Source organism: Alternaria arborescens (genome assembly GCF_004154835.1).
Source record: "Alternaria arborescens strain FERA 675 chromosome Unknown contig_12, whole genome shotgun sequence".
Lineage (NCBI taxonomy): Eukaryota > Fungi > Ascomycota > Dothideomycetes > Pleosporales > Pleosporaceae > Alternaria > Alternaria arborescens.
Genome location: NW_021167867.1, coordinates 128,318 through 147,234, shown reverse-complemented (window position 1 = coordinate 147,234; position 18,917 = coordinate 128,318). Strand labels below are relative to the sequence as shown.

Genomic DNA, 18,917 nt, shown 5'->3' with positions numbered 1-18,917 from the left:
CTTGAGTAGCGAGTAGCGATACGAAAGTCTTTCTGAATGCGCAGGGGCAGGTTTGGTTCCGCGATGGGGTTCACGTCTCCAGTTCGATTACGTCGCACCCCCGAAAAGCCCAGACCCAGTCAGGGAGTTACAATGATCGTGTCCTAAAAGGTTTTAGGGATGTTTTCCAATATATGGATTTCAAGTGCTGCTTGCGGATATGTATTCGAGTCACACAAAGATTTGCAATGTTCGGATTTCTCCAGCAGTACGATAGCATAGCGTATGGCACATCCAGCAACAGAAGTCTCAGGTTTCACGGAGACAAACACATTTAGAGTTTCTCGCGTCTATGAGTCGTTTGTGTAATTTGAGCCGAGAAAAGGTGCGGGTCTGGCACAAGGGTGATTATTTTGGTAGTCGCGCAACCAGCTCCTCAATCGAAGAAAGCACATATCAGAATCTGATTCTGGTACAGTGTGCGGTCTTTAGCCAACGCATAAAACTGAGTCAGAACGAATGTAAGTCTTAGCGCCAAGCGACCCTCAGGTAGAACTGAGAGAAGAGGACGCTCTCTGTATGTTAAATTGCCTCCGTCCTGTTGTTGTCAACTTATAGACTGTCATATTGCGAAGATATCGTACGTTGAGTAGAACAATACATCTCGTCATTAGTGTCTCTACCACTGATGCAAACAACGGGGTTTCAATGAGTCGATACACTAATCCGCATGCCACCAAGAAACTTGCTTTGAAGGGCTCTTTCACCTTCAACCATCTGAAGACCACGATATAGAAACTTACAGGAGATGCAGCCAGCTCTTAAACATCGAGATACAGTGTTTATGGCAACATAGCGCTTGACGTTAATTTCGGTGGACGTTTTGAAGTTGAGCCCATTGTTTTAATGCGCATAATAGCTGGTTCCATATTCCTCACCATCGTCTTCGATTAGGTCAAAACTCTAGCGTCCGTCAATCTGAAGCAGATCGTAATTCAGCTCATCCTCCTCAGGCAACACATCGTGACTGAACACATTTTTTCGTCGCACATAGACCTTGGGTCCTGGTCTAATCCAGATTGCATTCGTTCGGTATGGATACATCTCGAATGGACGTTATGCTAGCCGTGGCTATCGTTACCAATCTCGGTAACGAGTCGGAGGTATTGACAATCGCGTTGGGCCGATCGCGTGAACAGATATTTCGAGTCGGCGGGACGTGAGTTGCAAGGGAAGCTGTGAAGCCGAAGGATTGAGCTTGAGAGTGCAAAATGACAAGCGAGTCCAGGAGCTATGCGGGGGTCTGACACCAGATGATTAGCGTGCTTATTCGCGTCGACAAATATAGCTATCTGAACCATACACCTACCTCTTCGGATCCTATCTCGATAGATGACAATCCCGTACTTAGCTTTCAAGGTCGACGGGAGTTGTAAAGTATGAGGTCGATCAGGTGCAGTTAAAGTCAAGGACAACCCAAGATGCAGGTGCCTTCCATCGCACTTTCACAAGCCAATATATTCAAAGGCCGATTCCGTATTCGGATACATTCTGCGAAACTCCTGCAGTCAGCTTACACACTAAACACCACCCTTTTGCAAAGATTGATAAGAAGACCTAGGTAAATATATAACAATATGATTGCCGGTATCTACCTAGGTCACGAATTCATCAAACCCGTGCCGTTGAGAATAGTCTACTACTGTCGACTCGATTTTAAGCTTCGCACAAATCCACATCAGCTCTCAGAATGAGCAACCGAGCTGCATTTTTGGAAACTGTAAAGGGTGAATTTCGCGTCTGCGATGCTGATCTAGCAGAGCCAGGAGAGGGCGAGGTACTTGTCAAGGTTCACGCCTGCGCCATACAACCAGCAGATGCAAAATGTGCGAAGTTCTCAATGATTCCTGTAGAATATCCTGCAGTCCTCGGTAGTCCTGTTGCAGGTGTTGTGGAGGGTATCGGACCCGGCGTGAGCAATGTCACCATTGGCGATCGGATAGTGTGCGGCACAAAGATCTTCTCGCACAAGAAGGCTAAGTACGGTGGCCTGCAGCGCTTCACCATCGTTGATGAGTCTGAAGTCGTTGAAGTAAGTAGACTGGGCCTGATCAGACCGTTTCTTTGCTAAGCATCATGTCAGATTGGCGACACTGAGTTCACCCAAGCTGTAACTCTGGCTTCGTACACGCCTCCAGGAGCCTTGTTCGCCACATCAACGCTGAACATGCATCGCCCCACTATACCAGCCTCTTCGCTGCCGGAAGGCGAACAGGAAAAGAAGATTCTTATCTGGGGAGGATCTTCCGCTATGGGATCTCTATCCATCTCCTACGCGAAAACAGCCGGATACACCGTCATCAGTACAAGTTCACCACAATTTTGATCTTCTCCACGACTGTGGTGCAGACTATGTCTTCGACCACAGCGACCCAGCAACCGTTGGTGCAATCCGCGATCTCTTTCCTATTCATTACTGGTTTGATACCATCGCACTCAAGCCCTCACTATCCACTCTTGTCAAGATACTCGCACCAGTAGACGAGCCAGTTACGAAGGCAAACATCCTTACCTTACTGCCACTGGTTATGACGGGTATGAAGGCCGAAGACTTCCCCGAAGGGATTACGACGCAATTTCATCGTTTCTCGACGCATGCACCAGAGAATGTAGAGTGGCATGAGTATTTCCTCGCGCGTGGCGGATTTCTGGAAAAAGCTATCAAAAATGGAGTGCTAAAGGGTGTTCCAGCGGAAGTCATCGGCGGCTTGGACAACGTCGCCGAGGGTATCGAGAAATTGCACAGCGGAGTCAGCGGCAAGAAGATTGTTGTCCAACCATGGGTGTGATAAACAGCTTATGCCCTTCGCTGCATTGACTATCACACGCCCTGAAAGCATGCTACATGCCTAGAAAAAATGACAAATTGCAAAAGCCGGAAGACGGAAAGAACATCTCAAGAAGCTGACAGGAAAACAGGATGAGAGCAAGGGACAGAATAGGACTGGATCGCGGAACAATAAGTTCCATTATACACACTGTAGTCTTCCCTTCAAGCCTCGGCTGTGGAGGAATCTTGCATACTTCCGATTGTAATTTCCCCGCCATTAGGATCAGTATTAGACACGCTTTTGAGCTTGCTGTAGTGTTCTGATCCGACCTCCGCTAATCGCGTGTTTACATCCGGTGTAGATTTGAAAGCATGCCTCGAAATTAGGACGCTGAACTGAGAAAGGAGAAGGGAGGTGTTCGTGGCGTGCCCGACACAATGACGTCCATGTTCATGCCTTCGGATATGCCTTACCCGTTTGGAAATAGTGCATCGGTCGTTGAACTTGGCATCTGTCAACTTGAAACAGGCCTCTCTCCCCCTTCCTCGCGACCCCTTCCTCGCGACCCCTTCCTCGCGTTTTATCGAATTCGCGTTCAGCACTGCCAAAATATCCCAACAGCAAAGTCTGCGCGCTGGGGATGCTGGTCATTACTGGACGGCATAACTGCGGTGTTCCTGGTGGCTTCCCATCCCTTACCATCCGCTCGGCGCAGCTGGCATCGTGATGCAATGCGCCGATTTAATTTCGAGCCGCTCCAGGGATTACTTGGGATTGCGAATTCTCCGCCAGTACACAGTTGCAGTGGCGCATCCGGCACTTGGCCAGTTCGCAGCAACGCCCGCACGCCTTTGCGATGTATACACGGCATTCTCCATGTTTCGCATATCTGTGAAACCTTGTCATACCGCGTGGCAGTAGCTATGGCCAACGCTGATCTATATGTCAAAACATCGCTTAAAGACCTTACGAACAGTTTCTGTTTCTTCTTCGAACGGGTCTAAACAACGGGGAGCTTCCGCGTCAGCCCACGCCATGTGCGCCTCATCAGCTAGTTTCTATTTCAGTTAGTAAATACGGCCTTCCCCAGGATCCATCGGATTTCACAGCTGTTATCGTGTGACGGCGCCCGAGGCTTGACTACTACCGGGATAGTGGTTCCACCAATCGTCCTTCTGGATGGGACTCATTTCGAAACCTCCGAGTCTGGAATCTCAAGCAGATTGATGTTGGCTGGGCTGTGATCAGTACTAACAACAGCAAATCTGTGTAATCCTTGCACGGGGATGTGCAAAGGTTGATCTAGCTGTGCCGCTTCGCACTTTACGGCGCTTCTTGTCTGTCGTTCCTTCTCTTCACCACCCCGGTCATCCAGTGCAGAGTGCCGGAGCATTCGTTCGTTCGTTCTTTAAACTTTGTAGGTCTGCGACTACATCACGCTCTTTTTGGTTTTTCTTCATTTCGCTTCTATGCCGTATCCCGTTCCGACCGCTGGGTAAAAGATGATCTCCCGTCGAAACCACGATGATTCAGGTCACCATTACGTGGATCCTTCACTTCAGCTGAACATTGGACTATGGACACTCTTCGCTGGCGCATCGCTCTTCCTTGCGCTTCGGATATGGATCAAGATCACTCGTCGCCATGGTCTCTGGTGGGATGATCATATTCTCCTTATCTCATGGGTAAGCATATGTACTGTCTATAGATGATGATAGCTGACGGTATTATAGGTCATACTAGCTGTCAACAACTCCATAATAACCACCGAGTTCGCCACGGGCTATGTGGCAGACAAATGGGACGATCGCATGCACATACTCATCAACATTACTTCCTGTGGAACTCTGATCAACCAATCCCTCACGAAATCGGCTTTCGCTGTCACTCTACTGAAGCTGACAAAGAACTGGGGTCAATGGATACTATGGTTCATCATCGGCAGTATGAATGCTTACATGGTGGCCAAGGTCGTTCTACAATGGGCGAAGATCTGCGAGAAGCCATCCTACGACGTCTGGTACCGCCTCGACTTCTGCCTCGACGGGAAATTCAGAGACGATTTCAAGGAAGGTGGCAATGTTTACAACATCATCATGGACTTTATACTCGCTGTCTTCCCCTGGGTCATCACATGGAACCTCGACATGCGCAGAGTGGAAAAGGTTGGGCTTTGCGTTGCTATGAGTCTGGTACGTCGTTGTTAGTTCAGTCTCAAAACACAATCACTAATTTTCGGATAGGGAATGTTGGTCGCAGTCGTTTCCGCTGTACGTACAGGTTGGAAAGACGAAGGCAACGAGAAGGACGAGTGGTACTTTTGGCGCAACGCGCACTCCAACATCTGGTATTCCTCTGAGATCGTCGGCACCATCATTGTTCAGTGTATACCTGTCTTGAGACCTCTTTTGAGGGACATCAAGACTTCTCTTACTTCAAAGAAGCTGGCGTCCACTGCAGAAGGGACACAACGACGCAGCCGGTACGTCTTTACTTGCTGCTTTCATCATCGCAGAATCACTAATATCACATAGAGTCCCATCTCTCTTCGGTTTCGGCTTCGGCCCTGGCCCGACCATCGGCACTAAATCTACACACAAAGCGCACATCTACTCCAATGGACGAACTACTGTTGACACGAAAAGCGAGGCCTATCCCGACTCGTGGGACACTCAGGGTATCTACCAGAAGAGGGAGTTTGAGCTAACTACTATGGAGGTCAAAGCGCAAAAGAACCAAGAAATGGTGTAGCTAGTAACAGATATTTCCGCTATAAACGGCCCTTTAGTACTGGCTGAGATAGAGAATGGAGACGCTTCGCTGCGATCGATATGAGCGCCACGTGCACTGAAGTGATCTCGGCCATATAGGTGCTACGACTCATTTAGAGATTGTGCGGCGATGCCCATTAATTCAGTGCGAATTTCGTGCTATCTCGCATAGACTAGTATGGTATGATCAGAGGACGATCACAATCTTGGTAATACCAAAATGGTGACGTCAAGCCATAATGGGAACAGGAGCAACACGTTGGATATAGCGATTGACTCTCGTAGTCGGATTATCCCATACTCTGTCATTCGCTATGTCTTTGCAGCCAAACGTCTCGCTCCCATTTCATGGGGAAGAGGTTATTTGTGGGGCATATATTCAAGGAAGAGATGACATTTCAGTGGCATTAGCGAGCTACAACGTCGTTGAACCTCGCAAGACACGAGCTAGCTATTATATCGCATCCTGACTTATCAACTTGCTCCCCTTGGACCTGTTTGGGATAGAACCTAACCTTCTCATGTGGTAGGCTTCTAGTTTGAAGAAACTCAGAACTTTATAGCGCCATACCTAGAGAACAGACATTGATGCATAGGGATATCATCCCAACCTTCTCTTTTCGTCATCCCAGTCCTTGTAGCACATCCTCACGAACACCCATATTTCCCGTCATCTAATACTCCTGACCAGCTCCCTCAGATCTCCACCTTCTACCCACTTCTCCTCGCCACCACCGCCAACACCCAATCCACCACCGCCACCTCCACTAACACCCCACCCCTCCCCTACATCACCTATTACCCTCGCCGGCTGGCCCCCAACCACAGATCCCGACGCGATTACCATATTCGGTGGCACGACAGTATGCGGCAGTATCTTGACGTTCTCCTTAATAATGGCAAAAGCACCGATACTGCAGTGCTGGCCAATATGTACATGTGAGGAAATGGAGATAGCTTGTATAGTCGAGTTTGGTCCTGCGCAACTTGTTCAGCTCAGCCATTCACAAGACTTACCCCATCTTAGACGAGACGCAGCAAGTAAAAATTAGGAGAATGATGTCAACATACCAACAAAAACATTGTCTCCAATCTTCATAGGGTAATAATGCACCTGGCCTCTGCTGATCCGACTTGGTGGCTTAATCACGCTTCCCTGGCTAATCACCGTACACCGCCCGATACTGATGCTAGTCGGTGTTACATCTTTCCCCGAAGAAGAGGGTGCAGAGCGCGTAGGGTGAAGGTCGCCACGCAGTTGAACGTCTGCCATAATGACGGTGCGCCCTCCTAGTGTGATGTTGGCTGTTCCGGTGATGGCGCTTCGCCTCGAAACTTTGTTGCCCGAGTCCTGTGGAGAGGAATTAGTATAAGACAATTTATACGCTATATTATCATCAGAAATCGACGCAGTGAAGGTGGTGGTGACCGCGAAGAGCAAAGAGTACGTGGGATAGTTGTTGATGTTGATTGTTTATGAGGAGGTAGACATACAGTCTCAATGTATTCCCCCTTAGGTGCGGCTTTCCGCGCTGCTGGCCGTGACATCTTCACAATGAATACCGTGGACTTGTTTGCTGCACTGGCTTCTAATCAAAGTTGATGACAAGTGAGCTGTTTAGATGGTACTGCGATTGTGGTTGTCGTGAAGGATGAGTGAGATCGGAAGGTCTACGCGACCCAAGCTCCAAAATTAGCCAATCAACGCGTCGCGCGCCTTTGAGCACACCTCATGGCAAGTAGCCGCGAACGATGTTTCTTACACCTCATTCGTTGCTGAGACAAAACTTGCGATGGAGAGGGTGTTACTATTACGGAGTCGAGAAATGGGTTCTGACCTCCAGTTGTCGCGGTTAGTCAGCGCGCAGTCCATCAAGCCAACAGCATGCCGAAGAACTACCCAAATCTCGCGCACACAATACCTACACTGCGTACGTACGTAAAGCAGCGAACATCTGCCTTCCAAGCATACACGAATTTCCCTGTTTCATGCCTTCATCATCCAAATCAATTTAATCATGCGCTACCCATCAATACCCACTCCGTTTCTGCGCCCTATTGCCACGCAACCCATCGGCCCTACCCACACGCACGATGGAACATCAAGAGATGTACCAAGCCGGTCTCTCAATCCAGGAACAGCGCGGTCCTCCATTTCTTGCCCAAACCCTGACCCTGTTCCCCACCATCCCAAAAGCTATTCCAGTCCCATGATCGGCCATTCTAATCCGGAGAAGACTCCGATGTACATGCGGCGGCGGCGGCCTCTCTCAGATCGACCATCCGAGCGCATCCGCGGGCGTCCGTAACAGGCGCTGAATGTCAAGCCTTGCGAATGCAACTGTCTCGGACACGCGTTGCCGATTGGAACCAGGTGATTAGTTGGGTTAGGTTCGATCTACATACGAGCGGTTTTTTCTCTCTCAATGTTAGTTTGGTTGTCACCATTTGGGTTAAGTAAGTGAGGCTGTGAGGCTTAGGCTGGAATGGTGATGGTAACGGAGTGGTTGGCCGATCTAGAGGACTAATTGTAACCTGTACACGTGCAGTGGGAGAGTTCGGGTTTGTGGTTCATTGCTTTGAGTTGGAAAAATCGAGGGTGGAATATGCAATTTGATTTAACGGGTATCCGATCTGGCTATACCACGTAAATGGGCTCCAGATCTGATTTCTGCTCAGGTGGCTTTTAACTATGTTTAGGTTCAAACGGCGTCGCCGCGTTGCAGTAAAAAGATCTGGTTCGAGAACAACGCCAGACGCTATGGTCGCCAGCCACCCGCTAGCGGGACGGTGTAAAACGTCTGGGAGCGTGCACGTGGTATTGAGCGTATAGCGGAGAAGCGTTGTCTGAAGCACCAGTGACACGTCACGGAGAGACTAAGCGTGGAGGAGGCATGCAAGGAGTGATGTATGTTTTCTCATTAGTCTGTAGCGACTTTCTCCTGGCTGCGTGATCAAAATTGACTTTTTGACCCATTGTCCCTGATGCGCCACCCATACCCTATAACCGAATCCCAAGTTCTCGTAAGGATTGTTCGTAGCATCGTTTCTTAGTGCAGTACAACCCTCACCGCTTGCGCCGCTATTGCTCGCCAGCTGTGCGACTCCATAGATAGCACCATTTATACAGAAAAGTTCTCCATAGTGACCCGGAAGATCCAAAATAAAGTGAAGCGCCGCGCATCCTGTGCAAAACGCCCAAAAGTAAGGAAAAGGAATAACAGCGTTGGTAACGATGCGGTCAAGACAGAGTAGACACTGTCGTATCTGCACGCATCCAAGAGATTATTCACATTGGAATAATGTTCCGAGAGACGCGCAGCTGCGAGTACCGCTGAGCCACAAAGGCAATGCAGCCAATCCAGAGTGAGGAAGTAAGCTATACAAGAAGTCCGGCAAAGAAATGAGGCTGTGGTCGTCGGTGGAAACCCCATTACGAAAACCGACGGCTGAAGGAAGCGTGGTACTGTACAGGTCCAGAACGATTGGATATTTACTGTATGTGAAGCGAGTTTTCTGCACGCTGGCTGATATGGTGGGCGTGCGATTCGAGTGCGCGGGCTTGAACATGCGTGACTAAGATATTATTAGCAGGTATATAAGCCTTTCGAGGTGATAAACTTACCAGGCCAAACAGCCGCTTTTGACAGCATGTAAGCCGTCACCATCAGCAACTTCGTACCATAACCGCAATGCCCGAGGTTGGAAAGACCACCAAGCATCGGTAGGTTGTTGGAAGAGATGTCATAAGCTAGCTTCATGTCCGCGTGATGAAGGATGTCGGAAATCTTCTGTAGTAACTTGATGTCCTCCTCTTCAAGCAATACAACCGCTGGCACGCTCGAGAAATCAATCTCGTCTCTGCCAAGCACACCCATGTGACGACCAACACGATCTTGAACAGTTGCAACCCACTCAGCAAGGACCTGGGCGCAGTCGAAGGTACACAATGCGGATGAGTTGGGTAGTTCCCGAGCTGTGAAGTCGGCATAAGAAGCGCCTAATTTGTCGGCCATGGAAAGGGAGTCAGCAGCGTAGAAAGCTGCCTTTCGGAGATGTCTCTCTCGTTTTGAAGACTGTGAGTTGGAGAAACCATTTGCATGCCCGGGGCTAATGTGATCCTGCGAACCCATCTGGCCGGGAGAACCTCCATTGATATCCATAGATGCAAACCTCTCCGGCGTCCCGTCAGCTTGACCAACAATGTCGATTCCTCTGGCGAGTTCATTCGCCATTCCATCGAAATCACGTTGCCACAAAAGCTCCTTAGCGCGGCCAAGGTTCACAAAAAGTCTGACATAGGCCAAGTCCAGTAGTGGTATGCAGTCAGCGGAAAGAGGACCGAACGGGCTGGGACGCTCGATACTGTGGTTTGGGTTTGCCCTCCAAGCAACTTGCCAGGCCTTGAGCGCAGGCTCTACTTGGGCATGCATGGCCTCGGTCTCCTGCGCTTTCCATAGACGTCCATTGTGCCTATTCCTAGTTTCCCAAATGTAGACGTGCATGGCGTTAATCAGCACGTAACAACCGAAAGTGCTGGGCCGGATATCACTCTCAGAAGGTCCGCTCATTGGTTGACCGCCTGCGAAAGCTTGGGGGTAAGAATTCCGCATCCGTGAGGTGGTGTTTCGTGAACTAGCTTCGAGAAGGTATGTCATGGCCGAAATGAAAGACAAGCCCCGAGTCTGTGCAATCATTGGCCCTCCCATAGCCACCCACGTTTGGGGGTTGTCGACAGACCAGAGATCCTCTTCGCATGGAAGATCTAGATGTATCTCTGAGTTCAAGATACGTGGTGAATGCGCGTAGGCGGAGACAAGCAAGCTCGACATGGAGAAGATGGCAAAGTAAGTTCTCTTACGCTCTTCGATCTTCTTCCACTGGATCCATTGAGCATGTTCATCCACGCTATCCGCATTTTGGTCGTACTGCGAAGGCGAGCCATCTGGCATTTCCAAATTGTCGCCGTTTGCGTGGTTGGGAGGACTAGAAGACGTTTGCTCCGGAGCTGTTGGTTTGTCCAACCCAGCAGCTTTTGCGAGGCTGACAAGCGCCGCGCAATGAGTGCTCGCAACTTCGGCGGCCTGTCGGTCACCACAGTTGTGGCCGAAGATCAGGTTGAGCAGCATGGCTTGCACCAACCAAAGTGGTGGTTTGTTAATGTGGTCGTTTGCGGCATTGGATCCATTGACGGCAGAAAGGCCAGCTTTGCGGCGCTCATCAAGGTAGAACAGGATCAGCTTCTTAGCAGCTTCAAAAAGCTCTTTTGCGACATTTTGCTCAAATTCATACAACGCGCCAATCGCAGCCATGGCAAGGATAAGGCAACCACCGCCACCAACCATGGTGTCTTGGTTGTAGTTTCCGGCGGAGCGAAGCTGATATGTGTATGCTGGGGTATCAAAGGAAAGTGTAGGGATGTGCAAGAAGGGCAAGTGGGGGTGGAAATAATGAATGTACGCATTGACATAGCGCTGAATGTCGACAGTACTTGGGAGTATACCGGCCTGTGTTGAAGGCTTTGTAGTACCGTTAGACAGGGGCGAGCTGATGGCGGGTTGGGAGAATCTCCGTTGAGCTCCGTGACCGTACCCCATAGCTTGAGTCAAGTTGAACATCATAGCTTGCCTCGTAGAGTCTGTGATGGTTTCAGTAGAAAATGATGATACAGAGCTGTGTCTTGCGCTCCCGTTGAAGGAGGAAGATGATATGCTGCGGGCATCAGAAGCGAATGTCATGGGCGTCTGAAAGTACTGATTCGGCATACCGGGTATACCAGCTGAAGGGCTCATGGCCGCTAAAGGAGGTGGTGTAGAAGAGTAGAAATCATTTTGAACGCCATGGTTTCCGAGCTCTTGAGGAGTATTATTGTCCATCATGAGCTCGGGAAAGACAGGAGCCATGGCATCGAGTGTGAAAGCGGTCGGGTTGATGCTAGTATGAGTGACTAGAGGGTTGTGCCACATGGCTGCTGAGTTTGGTTGACTTGAGCCGTCTAGCATCATGTCGTTGAAACCACTCTGGCTCGCGGTACTGATGGCTGATGGCGATGAGCCATCGAGAGCCGACTCATTGGCGCCAGAAAAGACCATGGAGCTGTCAATACCCATACCCCAGCCAAAATCGTCTTCCTCGATAGGGTTGTTCCCAGCGAAGGGGTTGGCGAATTGCTTAAAGGGCGATTGCGGAAGTGCAATGCTTCCGTTGAAGTGATGCAGCTGGTTCGGGTTGATGGTGGAAGCTGCTGACGACCCGAAGAACTTCTCAAGCTCATGATCGTCAGGCCCAGCCATTCCTGGAATGGGAGCTGTGCGAAGACCGCCACCCATACCAAATCCCAGATGAGTGTCCAGTCTTGGTAGACCTGAATGCTGGCCGTGGTTGCCGACAGCTGTCGACATGCCCCTGTAGTCGAATTGACTTATGCCCGACAGACTTGAATGTTGTGAATGACCTGGGTGGTTGCCCCTGCCGCCAGCTATCGAAGTTCCATGTGTGGCTAGGAAACTATTGAGGGCGCTCGGATCGATGTGACTGATGGTGTTGGCGCGTGGCCTCATGATATTGGCACCGCCCTTGGCAGCGCCGGCGTTGCTGGATATCGAGTTTTTGCGTACCCGAGCGGTCGAGTTGGGTGGGAGACCAGTCGTGCTGTCTCTACGTCCATTCCGAGGTCGTGTGTTGGCCGCGCCTTGCTGGTGGAGCTTCTGCTGGTGTCGTAGGAGAAGATCGCGTCGCGCGAAGCATCTCGTGCATTGGGGGCATTCGAATGGCTTCTCTTTTGTGTGTGATCGCTCGTGTCGCTTTAGATGCTCTAGTCGTGCAAATGAACGCGTGCATGTCGTGCAGACGTGAGGCCGGGGCTTGTCGTTTTTGGGTGGGGGGAAGGACTGGACCGTGGGCGATGTTTCGGGCTTTGCGGTAGAGGCTGAAGCTGCGATTAGCGGCTGTCGTTAGCTATCGTGGCGTTGGTTGGCGCTCGTTCCTACTCACAATTGCTGGTGGTGCCTGAGCCGTTGGAGTCGTCGCCCGGCGAGTTCGCGGGGCCTGGCAGGCTCGTGCTTTCTACTTTGGCCATGATCGTGTACGTTATTGGTAATACTCCAACCAGTTCCACGACGACAACAAAATCGCCTCGAGGGAGCTTGCAGATGAGCCAATAGTCGGATGGGGTAATACACGCTGCCTCAAAGTACCTAACAGCGGGCTGTCGGCGCTACCTAGGTCGAGCTCGTTGTAGCTTGCGGAGCCAACAAAGCTCTGCGAGGGAACAAAGGATGTATGGATACAAAGAGGCTGCCAACACACACGTACATGTCAGCGAGTGATACCACACGGTCGGGCAGAAGAGTGAAGACAGTACCTTGTACAGGCCTTTGTTGCGAAACGAGCGTTTATGAGCTTGTACACGCAGCGTCGCGGACGGGAAGCTCGTAGCAATGGGATATTAAGATGGAATTGGAGCTTCGGATGACAGTGGCTAATCTACAGCAAAGGTCAATTGCCAACTGCGGTCGAGCTTGGTTGAAGGTGGGCAAGTCAAGGATACTGCAAGGCCTCGCAACAAGAGCAAGCCTGTGCTGAGTGAAGGAAGAAGCCAGGGGAAAGGACGTGTGAGTTGGTTGGATCGGTCCGTACATAGGTCGGCGTACGTACGTGGTCTACCGCTGGTCCCGGAATGCGTAGAGCCAGTGCGGGAGCTGTGGTAAGCAGTGGCAGTGGCAGTGGCAGTGGCAGCTGGTGGAGCTGGTTGAGCACGAGGGTCCAGCCTTGATGTAAGCGTCTGTACCAGCGGTGCTGCTGGAGGCGCCGGCGGCTTTTTGCTGGTACGGCCCAAAAGGCTAGATTACAGCGCAGACACAACCTTCGGTGCCGGGCAGAGCAATTGGGCGACCGCGCAACGATTGGCCGGGGTTGCAGAAGCAGGCCGAGTCTGGGGAATCGGGCACGGGCCAAGGTTCGCGGGACGAGAGCTACCAACAGTAGATGAGCAACGAGAGTCAACAAGTACACAAAGCAAGTCGGACACGGACAAGCTGTGGCGATGTCTGTTGGAGATGTTAAGAACAGGCACGACGCAGGCGGCGTTATAGAATTGTAAGCAGATCCCCAGACTTCACGGCTCGTAAAGCTTTGGAGCTAGCCGGCGAGTGTGTCATGCAACTGGCCAGCGCCCCAGGTCGTTCGACGACGGGCCTGCAAGCACCAGGGCCTCTAGGAAAGTGGATCCTCCAGCAAACGGCCTCTCTGGCGCAGGGGTCTTCTCCGGAGTACTTCCGTTGCTCTACCCTCGCCTCTACATGCTCGTCGCAAGAGGCAGCGATGTGCGTCTGCGATCAGCAGCGTCGCCTTCAAGACGCTTCGTGGCTTGGCTGCAGCAAGTGCGCCAGGGGCCCACAGCTATGGCCTCGGCTCTGTATCAACTCGTCCTCTCTACCAGCTGCTCTACACACATGGCCTACGTTATTAGTGGAATCTGCCCCAACTATGAAGCCGCTGGATCTATAATACATTCCAGACGGGGCCGGCTTCATTTCGCCTGGCGGAGATAGATTGTCGAGCTCCAATGGCCTGCCAGTTCCATATTAATTAGCAAAAGACAATACCGTCGCTGCTCGTTCCTGAAGATTGCACGGGTCTAGGCACGACCATGCTCTGGCTCCCGACATGGAGTTCCAAGAGCCTGCCACAGACACCGACGAACGATGATGGTGCTGCGAGATGCGCGCACAACAATGGGGCTCGCATACACGACCCATGTATCTGCTGCCGTCAAGCGCCCGGCTATGGGAACGGACGACTACTGACAGCACGCTACGCAACACCAGCACTCCACTCAGCACCGCCTGCCGACTCCAACTGCTTTTGCACACACGGGTAGCTGCTCGCGCTGACATCGGTGAGGGTTGCAAGGCCTGCAAACTTCCCCAGGAAATTCAAGGTTGAGCCTGCAGAGCTTGGACGACGGCAGAAAAGGAGGCTAGCTTCTTCGGGATCTGGGGTAAACAGCTAGCGTACGCACTAGTGGATAGCATGGGTCGCCTAAGGGCCATCCACACATAGCGCCGCATGACCACGGCCTGCAAAGTCCCCATCGCCGTCTCTCTGGCCCTTGTCTATGCTGCTCGACCCGGCCACACCTATCACCGGCACACAGCGTTGATCCCGTCTTCTTTGGCCTGCTGCTGAGTACATACGCGCATCGCAAGAACTGTTACCGCAACGTTGCGAACCACCACACTCATGCTGATCGTAGCTCAGCAGCAAGAGCGGCGGATCGAGAATGAGCCGGTGGCAGTAGAGACAAACTCTTCACGCCCTGGCCTTGTACCATTGCGCAGTCACGGGGGGGCTACTACTGCACCTGACCTTCGGCAGCCCGGGACCCTGACGTTCTCGGTATGTCGCGCTCGCCACACAGCGTGCGCCGCACTCGTCCCGCGACGCGCACTGGAGTGACAACGACGTATGACGGCATCGTCAGGCTGTTATCGCACTTTCGGCCATCCACTATTCTTGCTTCGGCTTAAACCTCCAGCTACCTCGCAAGTCGGGTATGCATTGCCACATTCAAACTTCGGCTATGACCGCGCTGCTATCTCGCAGTTCCGACGCTGCACAAAATCCTAGCCAGTGACGTTGCGTGCTTGTGGCAATTGAAGATCGGCTGTCGCTGTGCATGAGCACCAGCAAGCTCGTGGCAGATCTGCAACCGAACGTCCACCAGGTGGAGTCAATCCTTCAGCGATATCAAAGCCATTTACGTCAATCGAAGCACTGTAGAAGAACTGTCGAACGATCAGGAATTGTTGCATGCATTATAGAGCTCTTACTGCTGATCGTGGCTGGATTCGTTGCTAAGCCACTTGAGATCATCACTATGGAATCCTCAGCATGGCATCGCGGTTGTCAACGCACATACCACTCGATCTGCGCAATCCCAGTCCTTGCCTATCTTCTGACATTTCAAGAGATCGCTCGCCAAATACAAAGTTCGCTGATCGATAAAATCTCCGGCAACACCATTCGCATAGTTCTGAGGTCACCTTAGGCCGGCAAATTCAGGCAATCCTGTCTGCGAAAACGAAAACGAAATTACATGATTTGCGATTGGTGCGGAAATGCAAGTAAACTGTTTGGCAATAGCTCATCTACGTGCCAGCTTTACTGTGATTTGTTAGCACCGATGAGCGCAGCGTGCATCTCGCTCTTGGAGGCATCATTCTCGCGGCTGCGCAAGAACGACGCGTCGGACTGCGCGTGCAGGCATGACGTGCGTTCCTTGTACAATCATCGGGACGAGTCTATACAGCGCAACTCACGAATGTGATGCCGACCGAGGCGGAAGCACATGCAGATGCTTAATGACGAGCGTCTGCTTCTTCCCGTTCGCTTCAAGTGACAGCCCGCTCGAACCGATGACGCACGCTAGCCCAATGAGGATATTCCGGCGCACTCCCCCAGACACATACCCCTCGTACTTCATCTCGAGGTCTGCGAACCGCCAGAACTGTTGCGCCCTGCAGCTCCACCTATCACGCTCCTGCATCTGCGAGGCATGAGCCGTCTCCCGTTACTATTCGTACAGGGAGCTGTTCGGAGTGACAAGAGCGAAAGCTGGGTCTGGAAGCACCGTAAAGACAAATACACAACAGATCAGCGTGCATGCAACGCAAAAGCATGGTGTTCCACTCTAATTGCACGCAACGTTACAAGATCCTGAAGGGAGAACAGCAACCCTGTATCTCACCTTGGACTTGCTACCCTCTCTTGTTCTAGTTTTCATTTCGCTTCTAGCAGTCGCTGGCAACACCCAAAATCACCCCACATTATAACAGTCGTTCGAGGCTTGATGTTGAGCGCCCAAATATAACGCAATATTGCTGACGCCAAGCCCTTTACTGACTGTACACCACTAGGAGAAGCTAGATCTGGTGGGTTTTGACGCGCGATTGCAGTGACGCTAGTATTGCAGTAGTCTGCGTCTCACGTGCACGCTTGGTACGTACCTCGCCGCTTCCTACGACCCACTACCGCTTCGCGACTGGAGCTTTGTACCTTGGTCTCTAGACGCAACTGATGGGTTAGACTCGATCCTATCCGTTCTGCTGGCAGATAGTCAGACGATACAATCAACAGCATCGACGTCATGCGCCAAGCGGATGTACTGACAATGAAACGATCCTCTAGGAATGTGCGGTACTTTTCACCCCCCCAGTGGGAGCCTAGAAGAACCTACCGCTTACCTTCGTCGCTATTCTCCGATAGGTCACAACTGGAGCTCTTCCGCCGTAGCCGATACAGCGTCTTAAGTCCGCAAGTCGTTGTGCTTGTGACACCTCCAATTCTGGTAAGCTTTCGGTCTTTCACTCATCCGGTTCCGGGATGCGTCTTCAAGATCCTGAATTAGGTGTCAAAGCAAACGTTGAGGAATCACTCTTCAGCTTATACGGGGCGTCTATCCACATTCGGGCGTACGGGTGGCTGTTCCTGCAAATTCACATTCGCTACAGCATGCAGATGGAGCAGATGTCAGCACTTCGCCGCAAGCTCTTCCTTGAGAAAAGCCACTCAACATTCTAGGGTCTATCCTAGTATGTCACTCCCGAATATGTGGCTTAAAACGCCCTTTCTTTGCTTTTGCGCCTATCCCCTGTCCCCATGTTCCCAATTCGTTGCGCGTTTAGGTTTTAACTTTGCGTCTGACAGCTGTAATCATTTCCGGTCGCCTCACCCTTCGTTCAAGAACTCAGTTTGCCTCACGTACAGGTACCTTTCTTTATAGCGGCAATAGTCTTCTCATCCCGCATCCCAACACCCCACGCCGGCCGGGAAAAACCCTTTCCCTCCGCCCCCCAGAATATCTCCACACAGTATCCACTTGTCTATACCAGGAAAAGAAGCCCGCGGCTCAACAGCGGCAGATGAACAGGTTACTAGCTTTCCGCGAACCCACCAAGTGGATCTATTACCGTGGCTATGTAACCTCACGGCGCTGTATTTCGCGCATCTGTTACAAACGGCAATTCGTCTTGTCGCAAATAGATTGTCCGAGCATGTTCGCTACAACATACGACTTCAATCTGTGCCAAGTCGATGGCAAAGTCGAAGAAGAGATGTCCGGAATAGAGACTTGATTTACGGCTTACCATTTGCAGCTCCTGCATGCTGTTGTATGACTTGCATAATGTTACGCAGCTGCTGACGCAACACCAAGTCCTCTTCTTGTGCTGATTTCAAGTTTCACACAACCGGTATCGAGTGTGCATGCGAGAATGTGTATACCGATGTTCGGGCGAGAGATAGGGTTTCGACCTGGGGTGTGGAGGTCATGCCTGATTGATCGACCTAGGGAGCAGGTGATAGTATGACGGCATGGCTTAGGAGCGGAAGTGGCCGCACATATCACACAGCGAGTCGCGGCCTACTTCGTCATTATGGATAGGTTTTGCGATTCATCATAGATTTCCTGTGTGCGGCTTAGACTGATGCGAAGAAGGGGGTACTACCAGAAGTATGAAGAGCATAGGTGATCAGCATTGATGACCTTGACGACACGGTAATATTTCTAATGAGTAATGCAAAGTCATCAATTGCTTACACGGCAGTGAGAGTGCAGACACAAAGGCATTTCTCAGCTCGAATGACTTAATGCTTCACGCGTTACTTCATCTGACTTCTTTTCCATACTGTTTCATGATGGTATACTCCAAATGTCATCATCACGTGCATAGCTTCTCAAAAAAGATCGCAACATGATCAAGCACTTCGTCTACTCTCGGAACCATATTGAGTTGTATCTTCACCCTCCATCAACTTGCTCCGCATTTTCATTTAGCTTCTCAGAGCAGGTCCTCCACGGCTGTGCTGGTTTGGCAGCGACGGCTTGTGTACAAGTTCACTTACAAGCTTCTTGTTTCTTGTATCATCACATGTGTATCTCTGTGTTGCTCGAGAAAAGAGAACTAGCTTGCAATCCTGTGATAACATTTGGCGTAGTCCTGCGCCCAAAGGTACGGCTATTAATTCCACGGTGTTGTCGCGCTGTTACTGGGAATGCTGCTCTCCTAGCCTCTTGAGCACACAGAACCTATAAGTTTCAACCTTCAGTAAACATACCCCATGTCTTCCCCCAGAACTCCCGTCTTCCAAAACTCCTGTAAGAGCAGGCATGGTGTGCTCTTGCGGTAAACTAAGAATCTAATCGTTGTATATATGCAGATAACCACGACATCGTCTCCACGCGTTATCAGATAACCATTGACACCAAGGAAATGCACAACATATTACCATGAGAACGAGCAGAAGTCCTACTGACACAAACCACCATCTCTTA

General features: G+C 51.0%; 5 protein-coding genes across 5 annotated transcripts; 2 read left to right on the top strand and 3 right to left on the bottom strand.

Annotated features, from left to right (window-relative positions):
* Nucleotides 1–942: 942 nt before the first annotated feature.
* AA0111_g5829 (hypothetical protein) lies at nt 943–1,083 on the bottom strand (the record flags this gene model as incomplete). The annotated part of the gene is made up of 1 exon (XM_028651984.1): nt 943–1,083. One exon carries the CDS (start codon nt 1,081–1,083, stop codon nt 943–945), a length of 141 nt encoding a protein of 46 aa, XP_028506606.1.
* Nucleotides 1,084–1,729: 646 nt separating this feature from the next.
* AA0111_g5828 (hypothetical protein) lies at nt 1,730–2,828 on the top strand (the record flags this gene model as incomplete). Its single annotated transcript, XM_028651983.1, has 3 exons — nt 1,730–2,071; nt 2,123–2,342; nt 2,389–2,828. 3 exons carry the CDS (start codon nt 1,730–1,732, stop codon nt 2,826–2,828), a joined length of 1,002 nt encoding a protein of 333 aa, XP_028506607.1.
* Nucleotides 2,829–4,312: 1,484 nt separating this feature from the next.
* On the top strand, nt 4,313–5,561 carry AA0111_g5827 (hypothetical protein; the record flags this gene model as incomplete). The annotated part of the gene is made up of 4 exons (XM_028651982.1): nt 4,313–4,495; nt 4,544–5,002; nt 5,054–5,292; nt 5,345–5,561. The coding sequence occupies 4 exons, from the start codon at nt 4,313–4,315 to the stop codon at nt 5,559–5,561; spliced, it is 1,098 nt and encodes a 365-aa protein (XP_028506612.1).
* Nucleotides 5,562–6,251: 690 nt separating this feature from the next.
* Nucleotides 6,252–6,428, bottom strand: AA0111_g5826 (hypothetical protein; the record flags this gene model as incomplete). Its single annotated transcript, XM_028651981.1, has 1 exon — nt 6,252–6,428. The coding sequence occupies one exon, from the start codon at nt 6,426–6,428 to the stop codon at nt 6,252–6,254; it is 177 nt and encodes a 58-aa protein (XP_028506613.1).
* Nucleotides 6,429–9,074: 2,646 nt separating this feature from the next.
* AA0111_g5825 (hypothetical protein) lies at nt 9,075–12,659 on the bottom strand (the record flags this gene model as incomplete). The annotated part of the gene is made up of 3 exons (XM_028651980.1): nt 9,075–9,157; nt 9,207–12,509; nt 12,575–12,659. 3 exons carry the CDS (start codon nt 12,657–12,659, stop codon nt 9,075–9,077), a joined length of 3,471 nt encoding a protein of 1,156 aa, XP_028506614.1.
* Nucleotides 12,660–18,917: the final 6,258 nt, after the last annotated feature.